The sequence below is a fragment of the Centropristis striata genome, chromosome 22 (genome assembly GCF_030273125.1).
Source record: "Centropristis striata isolate RG_2023a ecotype Rhode Island chromosome 22, C.striata_1.0, whole genome shotgun sequence".
Lineage (NCBI taxonomy): Eukaryota > Metazoa > Chordata > Actinopteri > Perciformes > Serranidae > Centropristis > Centropristis striata.
Genome location: NC_081538.1, coordinates 31,610,912 through 31,632,512, shown reverse-complemented (window position 1 = coordinate 31,632,512; position 21,601 = coordinate 31,610,912). Strand labels below are relative to the sequence as shown.

Here is a 21,601-nt window from a genome sequence, read left to right as displayed (position 1 = left end):
ACTAATAAAAACTAAACTAATAAAAACTAAACTACAACTAATAAAAACTAAACTACAACTAATAAAAACTAAACTAAAAAAAACTAAACTAATAAAAACTAAACTACAACTAATAAAAACTAAACTAAACTAATAAAAACTAAACTACAACGAATAAAAACTAAACTACAACTAATAAAAACTAAACTACAACGAATAAAAACGAAACTACAACTAACAAAAACTAAACTACAACTAATAAAAACTAAACTACAACTAACAAAAACTAAACTACAACTAAAAAACTAAACTACAACTAATAAAAACTAAACTAAAACTAAGCATTTTCCAAAAAATAAAAACTAATAAAAACTAGCAAACTCACTCTAAAAACGAATTAAAACTAACTGGATGGAAAACAAAAAATCACAACGAAATTACAACTAAAACGGATAAAAATCCGAAACTATAATAACTTTGTTTTGGAGGAAATGTTTTAATGGAAATCTCGTGTGCTGTGTGTTGGTTTTTTACCAACATATTTGTACTATTGCCCTTTTCTTTTTTGTTTTAACCTGAAATTAACAAATAAAAAGAAAGTTACAAACATTCAGATCAGTGACAGTGATTTTATAGTTACGACACATTTTTAATGGTCAGCAGAGTAAATATTAATATATATATATTAATATATATCTGGGGGCGGAGCCTGTCTGCAGACCAAATATGGTTTCCTCCAATCAGAACACAAGCTGTTTCATGTGGTCACCAAACAAAACAGACTCAGAGGAACACAGCAACCCTGTAAAAACTGTAAAAATATGTTTATTGAAATCCAGAAGAAGCTGAAACACTTTGAACATGAGCTCATGAACTTTATATTAAAAATACTTTGATGACCTGAAACAAGTGGTCACATGATTCACATGAAGAAAAAGGTTGAAATGTCGTCTGTTGTTACATTCAGCTGATTAATCGGGACAAAACTTTATAGACAAACACATTCCTGGTCCCAGTCCTGGACCTGATGACTGGTCCCCTGTCCAGTCCTGGTCCCAGTCCTGGACCTGATGTCTGGTCCCCTGTCCAGTCCTGGTCCCAGTCCTGGTCCTGATGACCAGGTCCCCTGTCCAGTCCTGGTCCTGATGACCAGGTCCCCTGTCCCAGTCCTGGACCTGATGACCAGGTCCCCTGTCCCAGTCCTGGTCCCAGTCCTGGTCCCAGTCCTGGTCCCAGTCTAGGGGACGTTGGGGGTCCAGGGCCCGTGGATGTGTTGGCTCTGCAGGAGCCTCTGCAGCTCCTTGAACTGCTCCACCGTCTGGTCCTTCACGTCGGGGTTTGAGATCTGCAGCCGGATGCTGTCGGTGGACCAGCTGAGTTCTCCAGAGAACATCTCTGTCAGGATCCGGGCCACCACAGGAACCACCTGAGGACACAGAGGACAGATCCACGTGGGACAATTAGAACCAGGACAAAACTGGACAGTTAGAACCAGGACAGAGCTGGACAGGTAGAACCAGGACAGAGCTGGACAGGTAGAACCAGAACAGAGCTGGACAGTTAGAACCAGGACAGAGCTGGACAGTTAGAACCAGGACAGAGCTGGACAGGTAGAACCAGGACAGAGCTGGACAGGTAGAACCAGGACAGAGCTGGACAGGTAGAACCAGGACAGAGCTGGACAGGTAGAACCAGGACAGAGCTGGACAGGTAGAACCAGGACAGAGCTGGACAGGTAGAACCAGGACAGAGCTGGACAGGTAGAACCAGGACAGAGCTGGACAGGTAGAACCAGGACAGAGCTGGGGGTCAGAGCTCATTCGTCTCTGTTCCACATCCCACTGTGTGTGTGTGTGTGTGTGTGTGTGTGTGTGTTTCATTCTGGACCCTGATTGGCTCAAACTAGTTGTGATGTCATAGCCCCGGCAGGTGAGTGCAGGTGTGAAAGCGATGACCTCACCTGGACAACGATGAGTTTCTTCTCTTTGGGTTTCTTGTCGGGCCAGTCTTCCCCGAAGCAGAAGTAGATCTCAAAGGGGGGCGGGTTCTGGGCTTCTCCTCTCTGGAACAGGATCAGGCCTGAGGACAGAAACAGGTCAGCATCGAACCATCGGACCGTGACATGACTAGTTAAAGAACCGCTCCCTGATTGGTCACCTTGCAGGAAGTCGTTGAGGCTGAACACTTTGATCTTCTTCTCCCTCTCCATGGGGTTGGGGGGGCCCTGTTCGGGGACGCCGGGTCCGGACCAGAACACCTTACACTGACAGAGGCGGACGGCGTAGATGTCCTGCTGCCAGATCTCCAGGATGAGGCCGCGGTCCATCACGTCCAGCAGGGCGTCCGTGTAGAACCTCTGCTTCTGGTTCTGGAGGTCGGCCGTCCCCGGGAACCGGACCTGCTGCAGGCTGACAGGTCCGAACAGGTCCACCTGCTCCGGGGTCGGCTCCAGGTGTCCGTAGTACAGCCGGCAGCCCTGAGGGTTACTGACGGTCAGAGAGCCCGCCGTCCGGCCGCGGTACTGGAACTTCAGGTCCAGATCTGTTACTACGGCAACAGGCATAGAGGACAGTTACTACGTCTGCTACTACGGCAACCGGCAGAGAGGACAGTTAATAAGTCTGTTACTACGGCAACCGGCAGAGAGGACAGTTAATAAGTCTGTTACTACGGCAACAGGCAGAGAGGACAGTTACTACGTCTGCTACTACGGCAACAGGCATAGAGGACAGTTAATAAGTCTGTTACTACGGCAACCGGCAGAGAGGACAGTTAATAAGTCTGTTACTACGGCAACAGGCAGAGAGGACAGTTAATAAGTCTGTTACTACGGCAACAGGCAGAGAGGACAGTTACTACGTCTGCTACTACGGCAACAGGCATAGAGGACAGTTAATAAGTCTGTTACTACGGCAACAGGCAGAGAGGACAGTTACTACGTCTGCTACTACGGCAACAGGCATAGAGGACAGTAAATAAGTCTGTTACTACGGCAACAGGCATAGAGGACAGTAAATAAGTCTGCTACTACGGCAACAGGCATAGAGGACAGTTAATAAGTCTGTTACTACGGCAACAGGCAGAGATGACAGTTACTGCGTCTGCTACTATGGCAACAGGCAGAGAGGACAGTTACTACGTCTGTTACTACGGCAACATGCATAGAGGACAGTTAATAAGTCTGTTACTACGGCAACAGGCAGAGAGGACAGTTACTACGTCTGTTACTACGGCAACAGGGAGAGAGGACAGTTACTACGTCTGTCACTACGGCAACCGGCAGAGAAGACAGTTAATAAGTCTGTTACTACGGCAACAGGCAGAGAGGACAGTTACTACGTCTGTTACTACGGCAACAGGCAGAGGACAGTTATACTCACGCGGGACGCTGCTCAGCAGGTCGTATTTGCAGGTTTCGGGGTTCGGAGCGTCTCCGAGGTCGCTCGCCTCCATCGGCCCCGACGCAGCGGAGGCCACCGGGGGGGGCAGCACCATCTGAACCTGAGGCTGGAGGTCAGAGGTCATGGGGAGGTCAGAGGTCATGGGGAGGTCAGAGGTCATGGCGGGGAGCAGAGGAGTAGGAATCACGTGTCCAAACGTCCCGCCGGTGGACAGAGTGAACTGAGAGCTGAAGGAGGGGGGGTCACTGGTCCTGGGGTCTGAGGAGACATGACATCATCACGTTACATCATCACATGACATCATCACATAAGCGTCCACTGTCCTGATCAGAGACGACTTGTCTCTGGTCAGGAGGACCTTCAGATGGTCCATCCTGATTGGTCGAGAAGGCGGTGATGTAATGATACAGAAGAATCAGATCGACTTCCTGTGGTGAAGATGATTATAACAATAACTAGAACATGTCCTCTGGGTAAATAGTGAAAGGGCCACTACTTCCGGTGTGTGTACACTATGATGAGATTCTTCAGAGATTTATAACAATTAATACTAGTAATGTTATGATACTATATAACAGTGTTTCCCAACCTCTTTGGTGCCACGGCACATATTTTACATTAGAAAATCATACGGCACACCACCAAACAAAAATGTCAAAAAGACAGTAAAAAACACCCTAAATATGTTTAGAACTACATGTGTCATCTGTCACAATCTCAACCCTCCTTTATCTGCCTAGCAACCGGCAAAACTGACCCAAAACAGACTTTGCACATGCACGATCCATTTGCAGACTATTTTTGTTGGACGACGGAGCACGGCGCTTAAATTCAGCACAGAGCAGATCGTTCGGGACAGGAAGTCGTGCACAGACACAAAATAAAACATCCGGTATATTTTCAACATAAAATACCTCAGGTTAACGGCGGATCGTATTTAACAACTTGAAGACGTGATGATGGGCGGGGACAGACCTGAAGTCAACACGTTAGAGGTTTCCACTCGTCTTTTCACCCACTGACACCGCTCACTGCGCTGCTTGTTGTAAACAAACAGAGATCGCTAAGTGAACACCTCCTGCAGCAGCAGCACATACACACTGTACTGCTACAGAGCTAACTGTTAGCCTGTTAGCACATACACACTGTACTGCTACAGAGCTAACTGTTAGCCTGTTAGCACATACATACTGTACTGCTGCAGAGCTAACTGTTAGCCTGTTAGCACATACACACTGTACTGCTACAGAGCTAACTGTTAGCCTGTTAGCACATACACACTGTACTGCTGCAGAGCTAACTGTTAGCCTGTTAACACATACACACTGTACTGCTACAGAGCTAACTGTTAGCCTGTTAGCACATACACACTGTACTGCTACAGAGCTAACTGTTAGCCTGTTAGCACATACACACTGTACTGCTACAGAGCTAACTGTTAGCCTGTTAGCACATACACACTGTACTGCTACAGAGCTAACTGTTAGCCTGTTAGCACATACACACTGTACTGCTACAGAGCTAACTGTTAGCCTGTTAGCACATACACACTGTACTGCTACAGAGCTAACTGTAGCTAACTGCCGCTAACGAGGTCGGCCGGCTTCGTTAAGACGGAGTCGCTGGATTTGCCTCCTGTCATCAATGAGGAGATGGTGATTCTCTTCCGGTTATAACATTTGATTCCGCGTGAATTCGCGAGATTCGCTGATACACTGCTCTCTGTTGGAAGAGCATTTAATTGTTCTGCCTCTCACTTAACGCCGCTCACTTAGAGTACCAATCAGGTGAAATTGGATAATCTTCCACGGCACACCTGATGATTTCTTACGGTTGGTAATCACTGCTATATAATATACAAGGAGCACACCTACAACAAGCATTCCTTGACAAATATTTATTTATACAGCACCCTATGACCTTTAACCTCAAAATGTGTGTGCGTGTGTGAAACATGTGTATCTGAAGGAGTGTGCGCGATTACGCGCGCGTGTGTGTATCTGTAACTGTAATCACATAAAGTTACCTCTGTGTGTGTGTGTGTGTGTGTGTGTGTGTGTGTGTCTGTCTGTCTGGTTCTCTCTTTCTGTGAGAGATGGATGAAAGGATCAAAGCATCAAAGGCTTTGCGGTCGACCAATCAGAGCAGAGCAATCAACAGAATTAACTGCCGCTGTAGAATGTTCCTGAACAGTGACAGCAGCCAGAGGTGGACTGGAATTTCTGGCCTCGAACAGAAAGCATTTTTGGCAAAACCATAATACCTATCATTGATCCGACTTCACTTTGAGCGTCCTGAGTTCTTCCTGAACGTCTACATATGTTTTTGTGAAGAAAAATGAAGAAATAGCTTTGTAAGAGCGATCTGAAAAACTGTTAAATATGTTTTTCTACAGAAATCTTCCTGCGTTTTAATATGGGAGCCAATGAGGCTGTCCTACGCCCAAACTATAACTCTGACAGCTTTACCAGAGGATTGTGAGGGAGAAGACACATTTTCCTACGTTTCTATGTACAATAGTGTTCAATATAATATCAGTCCAATGTGACTAACCAGATTAATCAGGTTTTTAGTATATTTTTATTGCTACATGGTAAACAAGGTACCAGTAGGTGCAGCAGATTCTCAGAAGACCAACCAGACCAGCATTGGTGATATGCAGCTCTTAAGGCTGTCACATTGGGTAATTAGTTGAAAGGGGCGTGTTCAAAAAAATAGCAGTGTCTGCTGTTGACTTTACAAACTCAAAACTATTGTGTACAAACTTTTTGATTCTATGATTTATCAATCCTGTGATCCCTAAACTAATATTTAGTTGTATGACCAGTTTTTTATAACTGCTTAAATAGAGGCCACCTGATTCATACCTGGTTTTTCACTAAATTGATGACCTCATTGATTGAATGCCACACTGCTATATTTTTGAACACGCCCCTTTCAACTAATTGCCCAATGTCAAGAGCTGCATATCACCAATGCTGGTCTGGTTGGTGTTCTGAGAATCTGCTGCACCTACTGGTACCTTGTTTACCATGTAGCAATAAAAATATACTAAAAACCTGATTAATCTGGTTAGTCACTTTGGACTGCTATTATATTGATCACTACTGTATAAATTATATGTAGAGTGGAATTTGCGGCCTGGAGCGCAGTTTTCAAATTTATTTTTTGACAGTTTTACCTCTCCCTCTACACTCTGGCGATGATGTCACACACTCTGACACGAACATCCCGTGCAATACACACCCATTATAATCTCAGAATTTCTCCAAAAATGATCATGGTCATTGAACAGGGATTGATAAAAAACTATATGACCTATCGAAACGTGGATTAATACACCGATACACAAGACTTGTGTCTACTGTTTAAAGTTTAAATGGAATCTCTAGGTGAAATTATGCCGGAGAAGTAGACGTTTAAATATCTCCAATTATTGTTCTTTTTCACTCATTTTTTTCGGGCCGTCCCACACCGATCCTGATCAAACCGCACGTTTTGATATATTAATAATAATTAATTTGAGTAGCGGGACGACATTGTGTCCAGAAGAGGAAGAATCCACAGAATAACAGTAGTGTTCGGGGCTTGGCCCTAATGATATCTGGGTACTTACTGATCGTCAGCTCCATCAGATTCGGCATCTGAGGATGAGACAGATTGTTATTGTCAGTCAGCTGATGAAACAGTGATTCATTTCAACATTTTGTCCCTCACCTCCTCGTCCTCGTCGTCCACGCCGTCTGAAACAGGAAACAAACAAAGTGAGTCCAAGGTTAGAATAACTGACACGTTGACGGACTTTAACTCCTGATAACTGACACGCTGAAGGACTTTAACTCCTGATAACTGACACGCTGAAGGACTTTAACTCCTGATAACTGACACGCTGAAGGACTTTAACTCCTGATAACTGACACGCTGAAGGACTTTAACTCCTGATAACTGACACGCTGAAGGACTTTAACTCCTGATAACTGACACGCTGAAGGACTTTAACTCCTGATAACTGACACGTTGAAGGACTTTAACTCCTGATAACTGACACGTTGAAGGACTTTAACTCCTGATAACTGACACGTTGAAGGACTTTAACTCCTGATAACTGACACGTTGAAGGACTTTAACTCCTGATAACTGACACGTTGAAGGACTTTAACTCCTGATAACTGACACGTTGAAGGACTTTAACTCCTGATAACTGACACGCTGAAGGACTTTAACTCCTGATAACTGACACGTTGAAGGACTTTAACTCCTGATAACTGACACGTTGAAGGACTTTAACTCCTGATAACTGACATGTTGAAGGACTTTAACTCCTGATAACTGACACGTTGAAGGACTTTAACTCCTGATAACTGACACGTTGAAGGACTTTAACTCCTGATAACTGACACGTTGAAGGACTTTAACTCCTGATAACTGACGCTGAAGGACTTTAACTCCTGATAACTGACACGCTGAAGGACTTTAACTCCTGATAACTGACACGCTGACGGACCTCAACTCCTGATAACTGACACGTTGAAGGACTTTAACTCCTGATAACTGACACGCTGAAGGACTTTAACTCCTGATAACTGACACGCTGAAGGACTTTAACTCCTGATAACTGACACGCTGAAGGACTTTAACTCCTGATAACTGACACGCTGACGGACCTCAACTCCTGATAACTGACACGCTGAAGGACTTTAACTCCTGATAACTGACACGTTGAAGGACTTTAGCTCCTGATAACTGACACGTTGAAGGACTTTAACTCCTGATAACTGACACGTTGAAGGACTTTAACTCCTGATAACTGACACGTTGAAGGACTTTAACTCCTGATAACTGACACGTTGAAGGACTTTAACCCCTGATAACTGACACGCTGAAGGACTTTAACTCCTGATAACTGACACGTTGAAGGACTTTAACTCCTGATAACTGACACGTTGAAGGACTTTAACTCCTGATAACTGACACGTTGAAGGACTTTAACTCCTGATAACTGACACGTTGAAGGACTTTAACTCCTGATAACTGACACGTTGACGGACCTCAACTCCTGATAACTGACACGCTGAAGGACTTTGACTCCTGATAACTGACACGTTGACGGACCTCAACTCCTGATAACTGACACGTTGAAGGACTTTAACTTCTGATAACTGACACGTTGAAGGACTTTAACTCCTGATAACTGACACGTTGAAGGACTTTAACTCCTGATAACTGACACGTTGACAGACCTCAACTCCTGATAACTGACACGTTGAAGGACTTTAACTCCTGATAACTGACACGTTGACGGACCTCAACTCCTGATAACTGACACGCTGAAGGACTTTAACTCCTGATAACTGACACGTTGAAGGACTTTAACTCCTGATAACTGACACGTTGAATGACTTTAACTCCTGATAACTGACACGTTGACACGTTGAAGGACTTTAGCTCCTGATAACTGACACGTTGAAGGACTTTAACTCCTGATAACTGACACGTTGAAGGACTTTAACCCCTGATAACTGACACGTTGAAGGACTTTAACTCCTGATAACTGACACGTTGAAGGACTTTAACTCCTGATAACTGACACGTTGACGGACCTCAACTCCTGATAACTGACACGCTGAAGGACTTTAACTCCTGATAACTGACACGTTGACGGACCTCAACTCCTGATAACTGACACGTTGAAGGACTTTAACTCCTGATAACTGACACGTTGAAGGACTTTAACTTCTGATAACTGACACGTTGAAGGACTTTAACTCCTGATAACTGACACGTTGAAGGACTTTAACTCCTGATAACTGACACGTTGAAGGACTTTAATTCCTGATAACTGACACGTTGAAGGACTTTAACTTCTGATAACTGACACGTTGAAGGACTTTAACTTCTGATAACTGACACGCTGAAGGACTTTAACTCCTGATAACTGACACGCTGACGGACCTCAACTCCTGATAACTGACACGCTGAAGGACTTTAACTCCTGATAACTGACACGTTGAAGGACTTTAGCTCCTGATAACTGACACGTTGAAGGACTTTAACTCCTGATAACTGACACGTTGAAGGACTTTAACTCCTGATAACTGACACGTTGAAGGACTTTAACTCCTGATAACTGACACGTTGAAGGACTTTAACCCCTGATAACTGACACGCTGAAGGACTTTAACTCCTGATAACTGACACGTTGAAGGACTTTAACTCCTGATAACTGACACGTTGAAGGACTTTAACTTCTGATAACTGACACGTTGAAGGACTTTAACTCCTGATAACTGACACGTTGAAGGACTTTAACTCCTGATAACTGACACGTTGACGGACCTCAACTCCTGATAACTGACACGCTGAAGGACTTTGACTCCTGATAACTGACACGTTGACGGACCTCAACTCCTGATAACTGACACGTTGAAGGACTTTAACTTCTGATAACTGACACGTTGAAGGACTTTAACTCCTGATAACTGACACGTTGAAGGACTTTAACTCCTGATAACTGACACGTTGACAGACCTCAACTCCTGATAACTGACACGTTGAAGGACTTTAACTCCTGATAACTGACACGTTGACGGACCTCAACTCCTGATAACTGACACGCTGAAGGACTTTAACTCCTGATAACTGACACGTTGAAGGACTTTAACTCCTGATAACTGACACGTTGAATGACTTTAACTCCTGATAACTGACACGTTGACACGTTGAAGGACTTTAGCTCCTGATAACTGACACGTTGAAGGACTTTAACTCCTGATAACTGACACGTTGAAGGACTTTAACCCCTGATAACTGACACGTTGAAGGACTTTAACTCCTGATAACTGACACGTTGAAGGACTTTAACTCCTGATAACTGACACGTTGACGGACCTCAACTCCTGATAACTGACACGCTGAAGGACTTTAACTCCTGATAACTGACACGTTGACGGACCTCAACTCCTGATAACTGACACGTTGAAGGACTTTAACTCCTGATAACTGACACGTTGAAGGACTTTAACTTCTGATAACTGACACGTTGAAGGACTTTAACTCCTGATAACTGACACGTTGAAGGACTTTAACTCCTGATAACTGACACGTTGAAGGACTTTAATTCCTGATAACTGACACGTTGAAGGACTTTAACTTCTGATAACTGACACGTTGAAGGACTTTAACTTCTGATAACTGACACGTTGAAGGACTTTAACTTCTGATAACTGACACGTTGAAGGACTTTAACTCCTAATTACATTACATTACATTACATTACATGTCATTTAGCAGACGCTTTTGTCCAAAGCGACTTACAATAAGTGCATTCAACCTGATGGTACTAGACATAGACCATAGGAATCGAGTAAGTACAGAACTTTAAGAGCTAACTGTCATTGCTAAGGAGTGCTATATGTTAAAGAAGAAAAGAAGAGAAAAGAAGAAGAAATTTTTTTTTTTTTTTTTTTTTTAATATATATATATCTGTTAGGTGACCATGACTTAACCGAGGTATTGTTGGAAGAGATAGGTCTTCAGCCTGCGGCGGAAGATGTCCAGGCTGTCTGAGTTCCTGATGTCGGTGGGGAGCTCGTTCCACCATTTGGGAGCCAAGACAGAGAAAAGTCTGGAAGAGGTTTTGAGGCGAGTTGACCCACGCAAGGTGGGAGTCGCTAGCTGTTTGGCTGATGCAGAGCGGAGAGGACGGGCAGGGGTGTAGAGTTTGACAAGGTCCTGGATGTAAGTAGGACCTGAACCGTTAGCAGCAGAGTACGCCAGAGCTAGAGTCTTGAAGCGTATCCGCGCAGCCACTGGTAGCCAGTGGAGGGAGCGGAGGAGAGGTGTTGTGTGTGAAAATTTGGGAAGATTGAAGACCAATCGAGCAGCTGCATTCTGGATGAGTTGCAGAGGTCGGATGGCTTTGGCAGGCAGACCTGCCATGAGGGAGTTGCAGTAGTCCAGGCGTGAGATGACCAGTGCCTGGACCAGGACCTGAGCTGCCTTCTGAGTGAGAAACGGGCGGATTCTCCTGATGTTATGCAGCAAGAATCTGCAAGATCTGGTGGTGGCGGTGATGTTTGTTGAGAGGGACAGTTGGTTGTCAAGAGTTACGCCAAGGTTTTTGGCGGTTTCTGTGGAGGCAACCACTGTGTCCTGGACAGTGATGTGGAAGTCAGTGGTGGGAGAGCCTTTCCCTGGGAGGTAAAGTAGCTCAGTCTTTCCCAGGTTGAGTTTGAGGTGGTGCGAGGACATCCACTGGGAGATGTCGGCCAGACATGCAGAGATACGTGCTGCTGCACGTGTTTCAGACTGGGGAAATGAGAAGATTAGCTGGGTGTCGTCGGCATAGCTATGATAGGAGAAGCCATGCGAGTGGATGAGGGAGCCAAGGGAGTTGGTGTATATCGAGAAGAGGAGCGGACCAAGGACCGAGCCTTGAGGGACCCCGGTGGTGAGTAGACAGGGTTCTGAAACAGAACCCCTCCAAGTTACACGGAAGGTGCGGTCCTTGAGATAGGATTTGAGCAGAGAGAGGGCGGAGCCAGATACTCCCAGGTGATGAAGGGTGGAGATGAGGATCTGGTGATCCACAGTGTCAAAAGCTGCAGAAAGGTCCAGTAGAACCACAACAGATGAGAGAGAGGCCGCCTTCGCCTTGTGAAGCTGTTCAGTCACAGCGAGAAGGGCAGTCTCTGTTGAGTGGCCCTTCTTGAAACCAGACTGGTGAGGGTCAAGGAGGTTGTTCCCATGCAGATAGGAGGACAGCTGATTGAAGATAGCCCGTTCCAGAGTTTTGGAGAGGAACGGCAGGAGAGAGACGGGTCTGTAATTGTCCACTAAGGATGGGTCGAGGGTGGATCTCTTTAGGAGAGGATTCACCCTCGCTTCCTTCAGAGAGTTAGGAAAGCAGCCAGTAGTCAAGGAAGTGTTGACAAGATGGGAGAGGAACGGGAGGAGATCAGGAGCAATAGACTGAAACAGGTGGGAGGGAATAGGATCCAGCTGACAAGTGGTAGGACGGGCAGAGGTTACAAGGCTGAGCACTTGAGGAGGAGACAGTGGAGTGAATGCTGAGAGGGAGGGAGACACTGATGGGGAGGGAGGAGAGGCAGGTTGTGAGACTGGATGGGTAAATGACGAGCGTATGTCCTCAATCTTCTTCAGGAAATGGTTGACAAAGTGGGTTGGTAGGAGGGAGGAGGTAGGAGGGGGAGTTGGAGGGACCAGGAGGTTTGTAAAGATGGAGTAGAGCTTCTTGGGGTTGGAGAATGAGGATTGGATTTTGGTCTGATAGAAAGAGCTTTTTTCGGCTGAGATTAAAGATGAGAAGGCAGCAAGAAGGGGACTTTAACCCCTAATAACTGACACGTTGAAGGACTTTAACTTCTGATAACTGACACGTTGAAGGACTTTAACTCCTGATAACTGACACGCTGAAGGACTTTAACTCCTGATAACTGACACGTTGAAGGACTTTAACTTCTGATAACTGACACGTTGAAGGACTTTAACTCCTGATAACTGACACGTTGACGGACCTCAACTCCTGATAACTGACACGCTGAAGGACTTTAACTCCTGATAACTGACACGTTGAAGGACTTTAACTCCTGATAACTGACACGTTGAAGGACTTTAACCCCTGATAACTGACACGTTGAAGGACTTTAACTCCTGATAACTGACACGTTGACGGACCTCAACTCCTGATAACTGACACGTTGAAGGACTTTAACTCCTGATAACTGACACGTTGACGGACCTCAACTCCTGATAACTGACACGCTGAAGGACTTTAACTCCTGATAACTGACACGTTGACACATTGAAGGACTTTAGCTCCTGATAACTGACACGTTGAAGGACTTTAACTCCTGATAACTGACACGTTGAAGGACTTTAACTCCTGATAACTGACACGTTGACGGATCTCAACTCCTGATAACTGACACGTTGAAGGACTTTAACCCCTGATAACTGACACGTTGAAGGACTTTAACCCCTGATAACTGACACGTTGAAGGACTTTAACTCCTGATAACTGACACGTTGAAGGACTTTAACCCCTGATAACTGACACGTTGAAGGACTTTAACTCCTGATAACTGACACGTTGACGGACCTCAACTCCTGATAACTGACACGTTGAAGGACTTTAACTCCTGATAACTGACACGTTGACGGACCTCAACTCCTGATAACTGACACGCTGAAGGACTTTAACTCCTGATAACTGACACGTTGACGGACCTCAACTCCTGATAACTGACACGCTGAAGGACTTTAACTCCTGATAACTGACACGTTGAAGGACTTTAACTCCTGATAACTGACACGTTGACGGACCTCAACTCCTGATAACTGACACGCTGAAGGACTTTAACTCCTGATAACTGACACGTTGACGGACCTCAACTCCTGATAACTGACACGTTGAAGGACTTTAACTCCTGATAACTGACACGTTGAAGGACTTTAACTCCCGATAACTGACACGTTGAAGGACTTTAACTCCTGATAACTGACACGTTGACGGACCTCAACTCCTGATAACTGACACGCTGAAGGACTTCAACTCCTGATAACTGACACGTTGACGGACCTCAACTCCTGATAACTGACACGTTGAAGGACTTTAACTCCTGATAACTGACACGTTGACACGCTGAAGGACTTTAACTCCTGATAACTGACACGTTGAAGGACTTTAACTTCTGATAACTGACACGTTGAAGGACTTTAACTCCTGATAACTGACACGCTGAAGGACTTTAACTCCTGATAACTGACACATTGACACGCTGAAGGACTTTAACTCCTGATAACTGACACGTTGAAGGACTTTAACTTCTGATAACTGACACGTTGAAGGACTTTAACTCCTGATAACTGACAAGCTGAAGGACTTTAACTCCTGATAACTGACACGCTGAAGGACTTTAACTCCTGATAACTGACACGTTGAAGGACTTTAACTCCTGATAACTGACACGTTGAAGGACTTTAACTCCTGATAACTGACACGTTGAAGGACTTTAACCCCTGATAACTGACACGTTGAAGGACTTTAACTCCTGATAACTGACACGCTGAAGGACTTTAACTCCTGATAACTGACACGCTGAAGGACTTTAACCCCTGATAACTGACACGTTGAAGGACTTTAACTCCTGATAACTGACACGTTGAAGGACTTTAACTCCTGATAACTGACACGCTGAAGGACTTTAACTCCTGATAACTGACACGCTGAAGGACTTTAACTCACCTGTGTTCCCGTTGTGCTCGAACACCTCGTAGATCTTGTACGGTTGGACCGGAGTTTCTTTGGTGCCGTCATATTTCAGCTGAAACTCTCGGCTTTTGTTCAGAGCACAGCGAAGGTTTGCTTTCCACTTGGCGGGGTCGGGTTCATCCACACCTTCCTGGTATTTACCCGTCTCCAGAGCCCACGCCTGGAAGACACAGAGAAGGGCCAGAGATGACCCTTTCTGACTCCGCCCTCTCGGCAGGTATTATAGTATACATAATATGTATATAATTATAATAACAACAACGGCAGACTACATCGTCTCTTTACACCAAGGTTATAATAGTTTTTGATTTTTCATTAGTTTTAGTTTTAATTTCATTGTGATTTTTTGTTTTCAAATTCAGTTAGTTTTAATGAGTTTTTAGAGTGAGTTTGCTAGATTTATTTAGTTTTTTGGGGAGGAAAATGCTTAGTTTTAGTTTTGTTGGGTGCCAGATTCAATAAGGTCACAATAAATGTTGCCTGTTTGTCACTTATTTCTTGTAAATTTGTCACTTTTTTTTCTCTGGAATTTTAGTTAGTTTTATTTTAGTTTTTATTAGTTTTAGTTTAGTTTTTATTAGTTGTAGTTTAGTTTTTATTAGTTTTAGTTTAGTTTTTATTAGTTGTAGTTTAGTTTTTATTAGTTTTAGTTTAGTTTTTATTATTTATTTTATTATTATTATTTATTTATTATTTTATTTTATTATTAGTTTATTAGTTGTCCAAGTTGTTGTGTAATGGGGTATTTGTTGGGTCCAGATTCAATAAGGTCACAATAAATGTTTCCTTTATTTCCTTTGTCTGATCCATCTCAGCCCCAATAAGTTTATTAAGTCATAAAACCAGATAGATGAAATAGTTATCGTTTTTTAAAAAATTAAATAACGGCTTGTTTTCGTTATTTCGCTAGTGTTCGTTAACTATAATAATCTTGCTTTACAAATGTTGCTCCTGGGTTAGGAGCAACGTTTGTAAAAGGTAACCCTGGGTCCATTGCTCGCTGGGGGAGGAGCCCCTCTGGGTGGGGGAGGAGCTCCTCTCACTGGGGGAGGAGTTCTATGGATGGGGGGAGGAGTTCCTCTTGCTGGGGGAGGAGCTCCTCTCACTGGGGGAGGAGTTCCTATGGGTGGGGGGAGGAGCTCTTCTTGCTGGGGGAGGAGCTCCTCTCACTGGGGGAGGAGCTCTTCTTGCTGGGGGAGGAGCTCCTCTCACTGGGGGAGGAGTTCCTATTGGTGGGGGAGGAGCTCCTCTAGGTGGGGGAGGAGTTCCTCTCGCTGGGGGAGGAGCTCTTCTGGGTGGGGGGAGGAGTTCCTATGGGTGGGGGAGGAGCTCCTCTGGGTGGGGGAGGAGTTCCTCTTGCTGGGGGAGGAGTTCCTATGGGTGGGGGAGGAGCTCTTCTTGCTGGGGGAGGAGCTCCTCTGGGTGGGGGGAGGAGTTCCTCTCGCTGGGGGAGGATTTCCTTTGGGTGGGGGGAGGAGTTCCTCTCGCTGGGGGAGCTCCTCTGGGTGGGGGGAGGAGTTCCTATGGGTGGGGGAGGAGCTCCTCTCGCTGGGGGAGGAGTTCCTATGGGTGGGGGAGGAGCTCTTCTTGCTGGGGGAGGAGCTCCTCTGGGTGGGGGAGGAGCTCTTCTTGCTGGGGGAGGAGCTCCTCTGGGTGGGGGAGGAGCTCTTCTTGCTGGGGGAGGAGCTCCTCTGGGTGGGGGGAGGAGTTCCTATGGGTGGGGGAGGAGCTCTTCTTGCTGGGGGAGGAGCTCCTCTGGGTGGGGGGAGGAGTTCCTATGTGTGGGGGAGGAGCTCTTCTTGCTGGGGGAGGAGCTCCTATGGGTGGGGGAGGAGCTCTTCTTGCTGGGGGAGGAGCTCCTCTGGGTGGGGGAGGAGTTCTTATGGGTGGGGGAGGAGCTCCTCTGGGTGGGGGGAGGAGTTCCTCTGGGTGGGGGAGGAGTTCCTCTGGGTGGGGGAGGAGTTCTTATGGGTGGGGGAGGAGTTCCTCTGGGTGGGGGAGGAGCTCTTCTTGCTGGGGGAGGAGCTCCTCTGGGTGGGGGAGGAGCTCTTCTTGCTGGGGGAGGAGCTCCTCTGGGTGGGGGGAGGAGTTCCTATGGGTGGGGGAGGAGCTCTTCTTGCTGGGGGAGGAGCTCCTCTGGGTGGGGGGAGGAGTTCCTATGTGTGGGGGAGGAGCTCTTCTTGCTGGGGGAGGAGCTCCTATGGGTGGGGGAGGAGCTCTTCTTGCTGGGGGAGGAGCTCCTATGGGTGGGGGAGGAGCTCTTCTTGCTGGGGGAGGAGCTCCTCTGGGTGGGGGAGGAGTTCTTATGGGTGGGGGAGGAGCTCCTCTGGGTGGGGGGAGGAGTTCCTCTCGCTGGGGGAGGAGTTCCTCTGGGTGGGGGAGGAGTTCCTCTGGGTGGGGGAGGAGTTCTTATAGGTGGGGGAGGAGTTCCTCTGGGTGGGGGGAGGAGTTCCTCTCGCTGGGGGAGGAGTTCCTCTGGGTGGGGGAGGAGTTCTTATGGGTGGGGGAGGAGTTCCTCTGGGTGGGGGGAGGAGTTCCTCTCGCTGGGGGAGGAGCTCCTCTGGGTGGGGGGAGGAGTTCCTCTCGCTGGGGGAGGAGTTCCTCTGGGTGGGGGAGGAGCTCCTCTGGGTGGGGGGGAGGAGTTCCTCTCGCTGGGGGAGGAGCTCCTCTGGGTGGGGGAGGAGCTCCTCTGGGTGGGGGAGGAGCTCCTCTGGGTGGGGGGAGGAGTTCCTCTGGGTGGGGGAGGAGCTCCTCTGGGTGGGGGGAGGAGCTCCTCTCGCTCGAGGCAACGACTTTTGACACATTGGGGGCGGGACCAAGGCTGACCCCGCCCTCTTATGATTGGTAATTTTCAGTTTCCTGCTGACAGCTCAGTGGTAGCGGAGGCATCATGTAAACAACAACAACAACAGTTGTTTACATGACGTTCACGACCACAACTCTCCGCTTCATCACTGGTAATAAAAAGGTTAAAAAGTGCTGTTTCTTGTTTCTATTTGTGTAAATACTACTACTAATAATAGTGTGGATTGGAATATATAATAAACTGTAAATAAAAACTGTTTTATCTTTTACTACTGACATCATACCACTGATCATCCAGTAGGTCAAGGGTCAGATACACGTGTTTACTGTGAGGTCAGAGGTCAAGATACATGTGTTTACTGTGAGGTCAGAGGTCAAGATACATGTGTTTACTGTGAGGTCAGAGGTCAAGATACATGTGTTTACTGTGAGGTCAGAGGTCAAGATACATGTGTTTACTGTGAGGTCAGAGGTCAAGATACATGTGTCTACTGTGAGGTCAGAGGTCAGAGGTCAATGTGGTGTGCTGAGACCTTGAAGATGGTGTTCTCCTCGTCGGACGCCGGCGTGTGGCGAGTGGCGTGTTTCCAGGGGATCTGGAAGAGGCGCTGGTCTGGACTGAGCCACTGTAGACCAGGATACCTGCTGCTGTTCACCTGGGCCAACAACCAGGGCTTCAGACGGATCCTCCGGGGCTGCACACTCATACTGGGAGCACTGGGAGCACTGGGAGGACTGGAGGAGGACTGGGAGGACTGGAGGAGGACTGGGAGGACTGGAGGAGGACTGGGAGCACTGGAGGAGGACTGGGAGGACTGGAGGAGGACTGGAGGAGGACTGGGAGGAGGACTGGGAGGACTGGGAGGACTGGAGGAGGACTGGGAGGACTGGGAGGACTGGAGGAGGACTGGAGGAGGACTGGGAGGACTGGAAGAGGACTGGAGGAGGACTGGGAGCAGGACTGGAGGAGGACTGGGAGGACTGGGAGGACTGGAGGAGGACTGGAGGAGGACTGGGAGGAGGACTGGGAGGACTGGAGGAGGACTGGGAGGACTGGGAGGACTGGAGGAGGACTGGAGGAGGACTGGGAGGAGGACTGGGAGGAGGACTGGAGGAGGACTGGAGGAGGACTGGAGGAGGACTGGGAGGACTGGAGGAGGACTGGGAGGACTGGAAGAGGACTGGAGGAGGACTGGGAGCAGGACTGGAGGAGGACTGGGAGGACTGGGAGGACTGGAGGAGGACTGGAGGAGGACTGGGAGGAGGACTGGGAGGACTGGGAGGACTGGAGGAGGACTGGGAGGACTGGGAGGACTGGAGGAGGACTGGGAGGACTGGGAGGACTGGAGGAGGACTGGGAGGAGGACTGGGAGGAGGACTGGAGGAGGACTGGAGGAGGACTGGAGGAGGACTGGGAGGAGGACTGGAGGAGGACTGGAGGAGGACTGGGAGGAGGACTGGAGGAGGACTGGAGGAGGACTGGAGGAGGACTTGGAGGAGGACTGGGAGGACTGGAGGAGGACTGGGAGGACTGGAGGAGGACTGGGAGGACTGGAGGAGGACTGGAGGAGGACTGGAGGAGGACTGGGAGGAGGACTGGAGGAGGACTGGAGGAGGACTGGGAGGAGGACTGGAGGAGGACTGGGAGGACTGGAGGAGGACTGGAGGAGGACTGGAGGAGGACTGGAGGAGGACTGGGAGGAGGACTGGAGGAGGACTGGGAGGAGGACTGGAGGAGGACTGGAGGAGGACTGGAGGAGGACTGGGAGGACTGGAAGAGGACTGGAGGAGGACTGGGAGCAGGACTGGAGGAGGACTGGGAGGACTGGGAGGACTGGAGGAGGACTGGAGGAGGACTGGGAGGAGGACTGGAGGAGGACTGGAGGAGGACTGGGAGGAGGACTGGAGGAGGACTGGAGGAGGACTGGAGGAGGACTGGAGGAGGACTGGGAGGAGGACTGGAGGAGGACTGGGAGGAGGACTGGAGGAGGACTGGAGGAGGACTGGAGGAGGACTGGAGGAGGACTGGAGGAGGAACTAAAGATGAACTCTGACACACACACACACACACACACAGAGTCATTGAGAGAAGTTCAACATGTTTTTGTTCCTTAAAAGTTTTGGGAAGTTGGTGAGTCACAGTCAGGAGGTCACAGACTCACACAACAGAGATTATATAACATATATTATAAATATATATATATATATATATATATATATATATATATAAAATATATACACACACCACAGGCTCTCACACACACACACACACACACACACACACACACACACACACACACACACACACACTGTTGAACAGTGTGATTTCTTTTTCATCAGTGCAACAGCAGCAGACCAACATAATGACAGGAAGTCATTTTCACACAGTACAACACATGTAGTTGTACTGAGGGCCACTTCAGGTGAGGCTGCGGGCCGTATGTGGCCCCCGGGCCTCCTGTTGCCCATCCCTGCTATCTAGAATATATATCTAACACATCTACGTTAATATAAACATGTTCAGACTAGCGGATGCTGACAGTCTCACCTCTCTTTATATAAATACTCAGATAGTCTGAATGTTTGTAAAACCTGAACCGAGAAAACTTTAAAACTTCAGAAACATTTAGTTTCATCACGCCAGAGCAGAGAGTGTGTGTGAGTGTGTGTGTGTGTGTGTGTGTGTGAGTGTGTGTGTGAGTGTGTGTGTGTGTGTGTGTGAGAGTGTGTGTGTGAGTGTGTGTGTGTGTGTGTGTGTGTGTGTGTGTGTGTGTGTGTGTGTGTGTGTGTGTGTGTGTGTGTGTGAGTGTGTGTGTGGTTTAATGGAGGCTCACCTGGTTCTGATCGCTGTTAAACTGTTGAGTTTGAAGCTCCGCAGCTCCACAGTGACGTCAACAAACAAACAAAAAACAAACATACAGAGACAAACAACGAGCCGCGACACAAACTGAAGCCGCTTCGGAAACTTCACACACAAACACACACACAACAAGCTGACACAATGACGACCACTTCCTGTAGGAAGACAAAATAAAAGCTCCACTAAAGTAAATAAACATGTTTGTGGGGACAGAAGAGGTAAACAAACTAAGTCTCTGCAGAGGTGACGTCATACAGGTTGCACCGCAAAGTGTGTGTGTTTCTGTGTGTGTTTTACTGGATACTTGGACCCTTCCGTGTTTTATTTTGAAAGTGTCAGGTAGTTTCCGGTGTGCTCTGCAGGTGTTTTGACTGACAGATTTTAGAGAAGAAGAAGTTCAGGTTTCCTCCCTTTTCCTTCCGGAAACTAACGGAGGTTTCATTTTCACACAAAAAACAACATAAAGACACTTTAAGTTCAATTTAAACTAATGAGCTAATTAACAAAAAAACCAAACAATTAACCAACAACTAATTTAAAACGAACCAACAAATAACTAACAAACATTTAACAACTAATTAAAACAAAATAAGAGGGTTAGAGTTATAATTACTTTACTTACTATCATAATAATAATAATATAATTACTATACTTATATTACACTTCCTATAATAATATAATTACTATAAATATACTATATAATATACTATAACTACTATGAAGAAACAAGCAACTGATAAGAGCTGACAAACACACACACACATTTAATGACATTCATATATTTATAGTTTTGTTTTTCCTTGTCACACTGACAGGAAGTGTAGCGCACATTTCAAAATAAAGCTACTGAGGATAAAAAATTGATATGAATGAATAAAGAATCAGCTGCAGACTGGATCAACGAGTCCTTCAGGGGGGCAGCGTCGAGTCCTTCAGGGGGGCAGCGTCGAGTCCTTCAGGGGGGCAGCTACGAGTCCTTCAGGGGGGCAGCGTCGAGTCCTTCAGGGGGGCAGCATCGAGTCCTTCAGGGGGGCAGCTACGAGTCCTTCAGGGGGGCAGCTACGAGTCCTTCAGGGGGGCAGCGTCGAGTCCTTCAGGGGGGCAGCTACGAGTCCTTCAGGGGGGCAGCGTCGAGTCCTTCAGGGGGGCAGCGTCGAGTCCTTCAGGGGGGCAGCTACGAGTCCTTCAGGGGGGCAGCGTCGAGTCCTTCAGGGGGGCAGCGTCGAGTCCTTCAGGGGGGCAGCTACGAGTCCTTCAGGGGG

The 21,601-nt window shown here is 47.2% G+C and overlaps 1 protein-coding gene across 1 annotated transcript; it reads right to left on the bottom strand.

Annotated features, from left to right (window-relative positions):
• Positions 1–788: 788 nt before the first annotated feature.
• On the bottom strand, positions 789–18,291 carry irf5 (interferon regulatory factor 5). Its single transcript, XM_059325977.1, has 8 exons — positions 18,012–18,291; positions 14,647–14,833; positions 7,098–7,123; positions 6,997–7,024; positions 3,360–3,638; positions 2,137–2,526; positions 1,940–2,058; positions 789–1,405 (listed from the first exon to the last, which is right to left on the bottom strand). The coding sequence occupies exons 1-8, from the start codon at positions 18,183–18,185 to the stop codon at positions 1,217–1,219; spliced, it is 1,392 nt and encodes a 463-aa protein (XP_059181960.1). The 5' UTR covers positions 18,186–18,291; the 3' UTR covers positions 789–1,216.
• Positions 18,292–21,601: the final 3,310 nt, after the last annotated feature.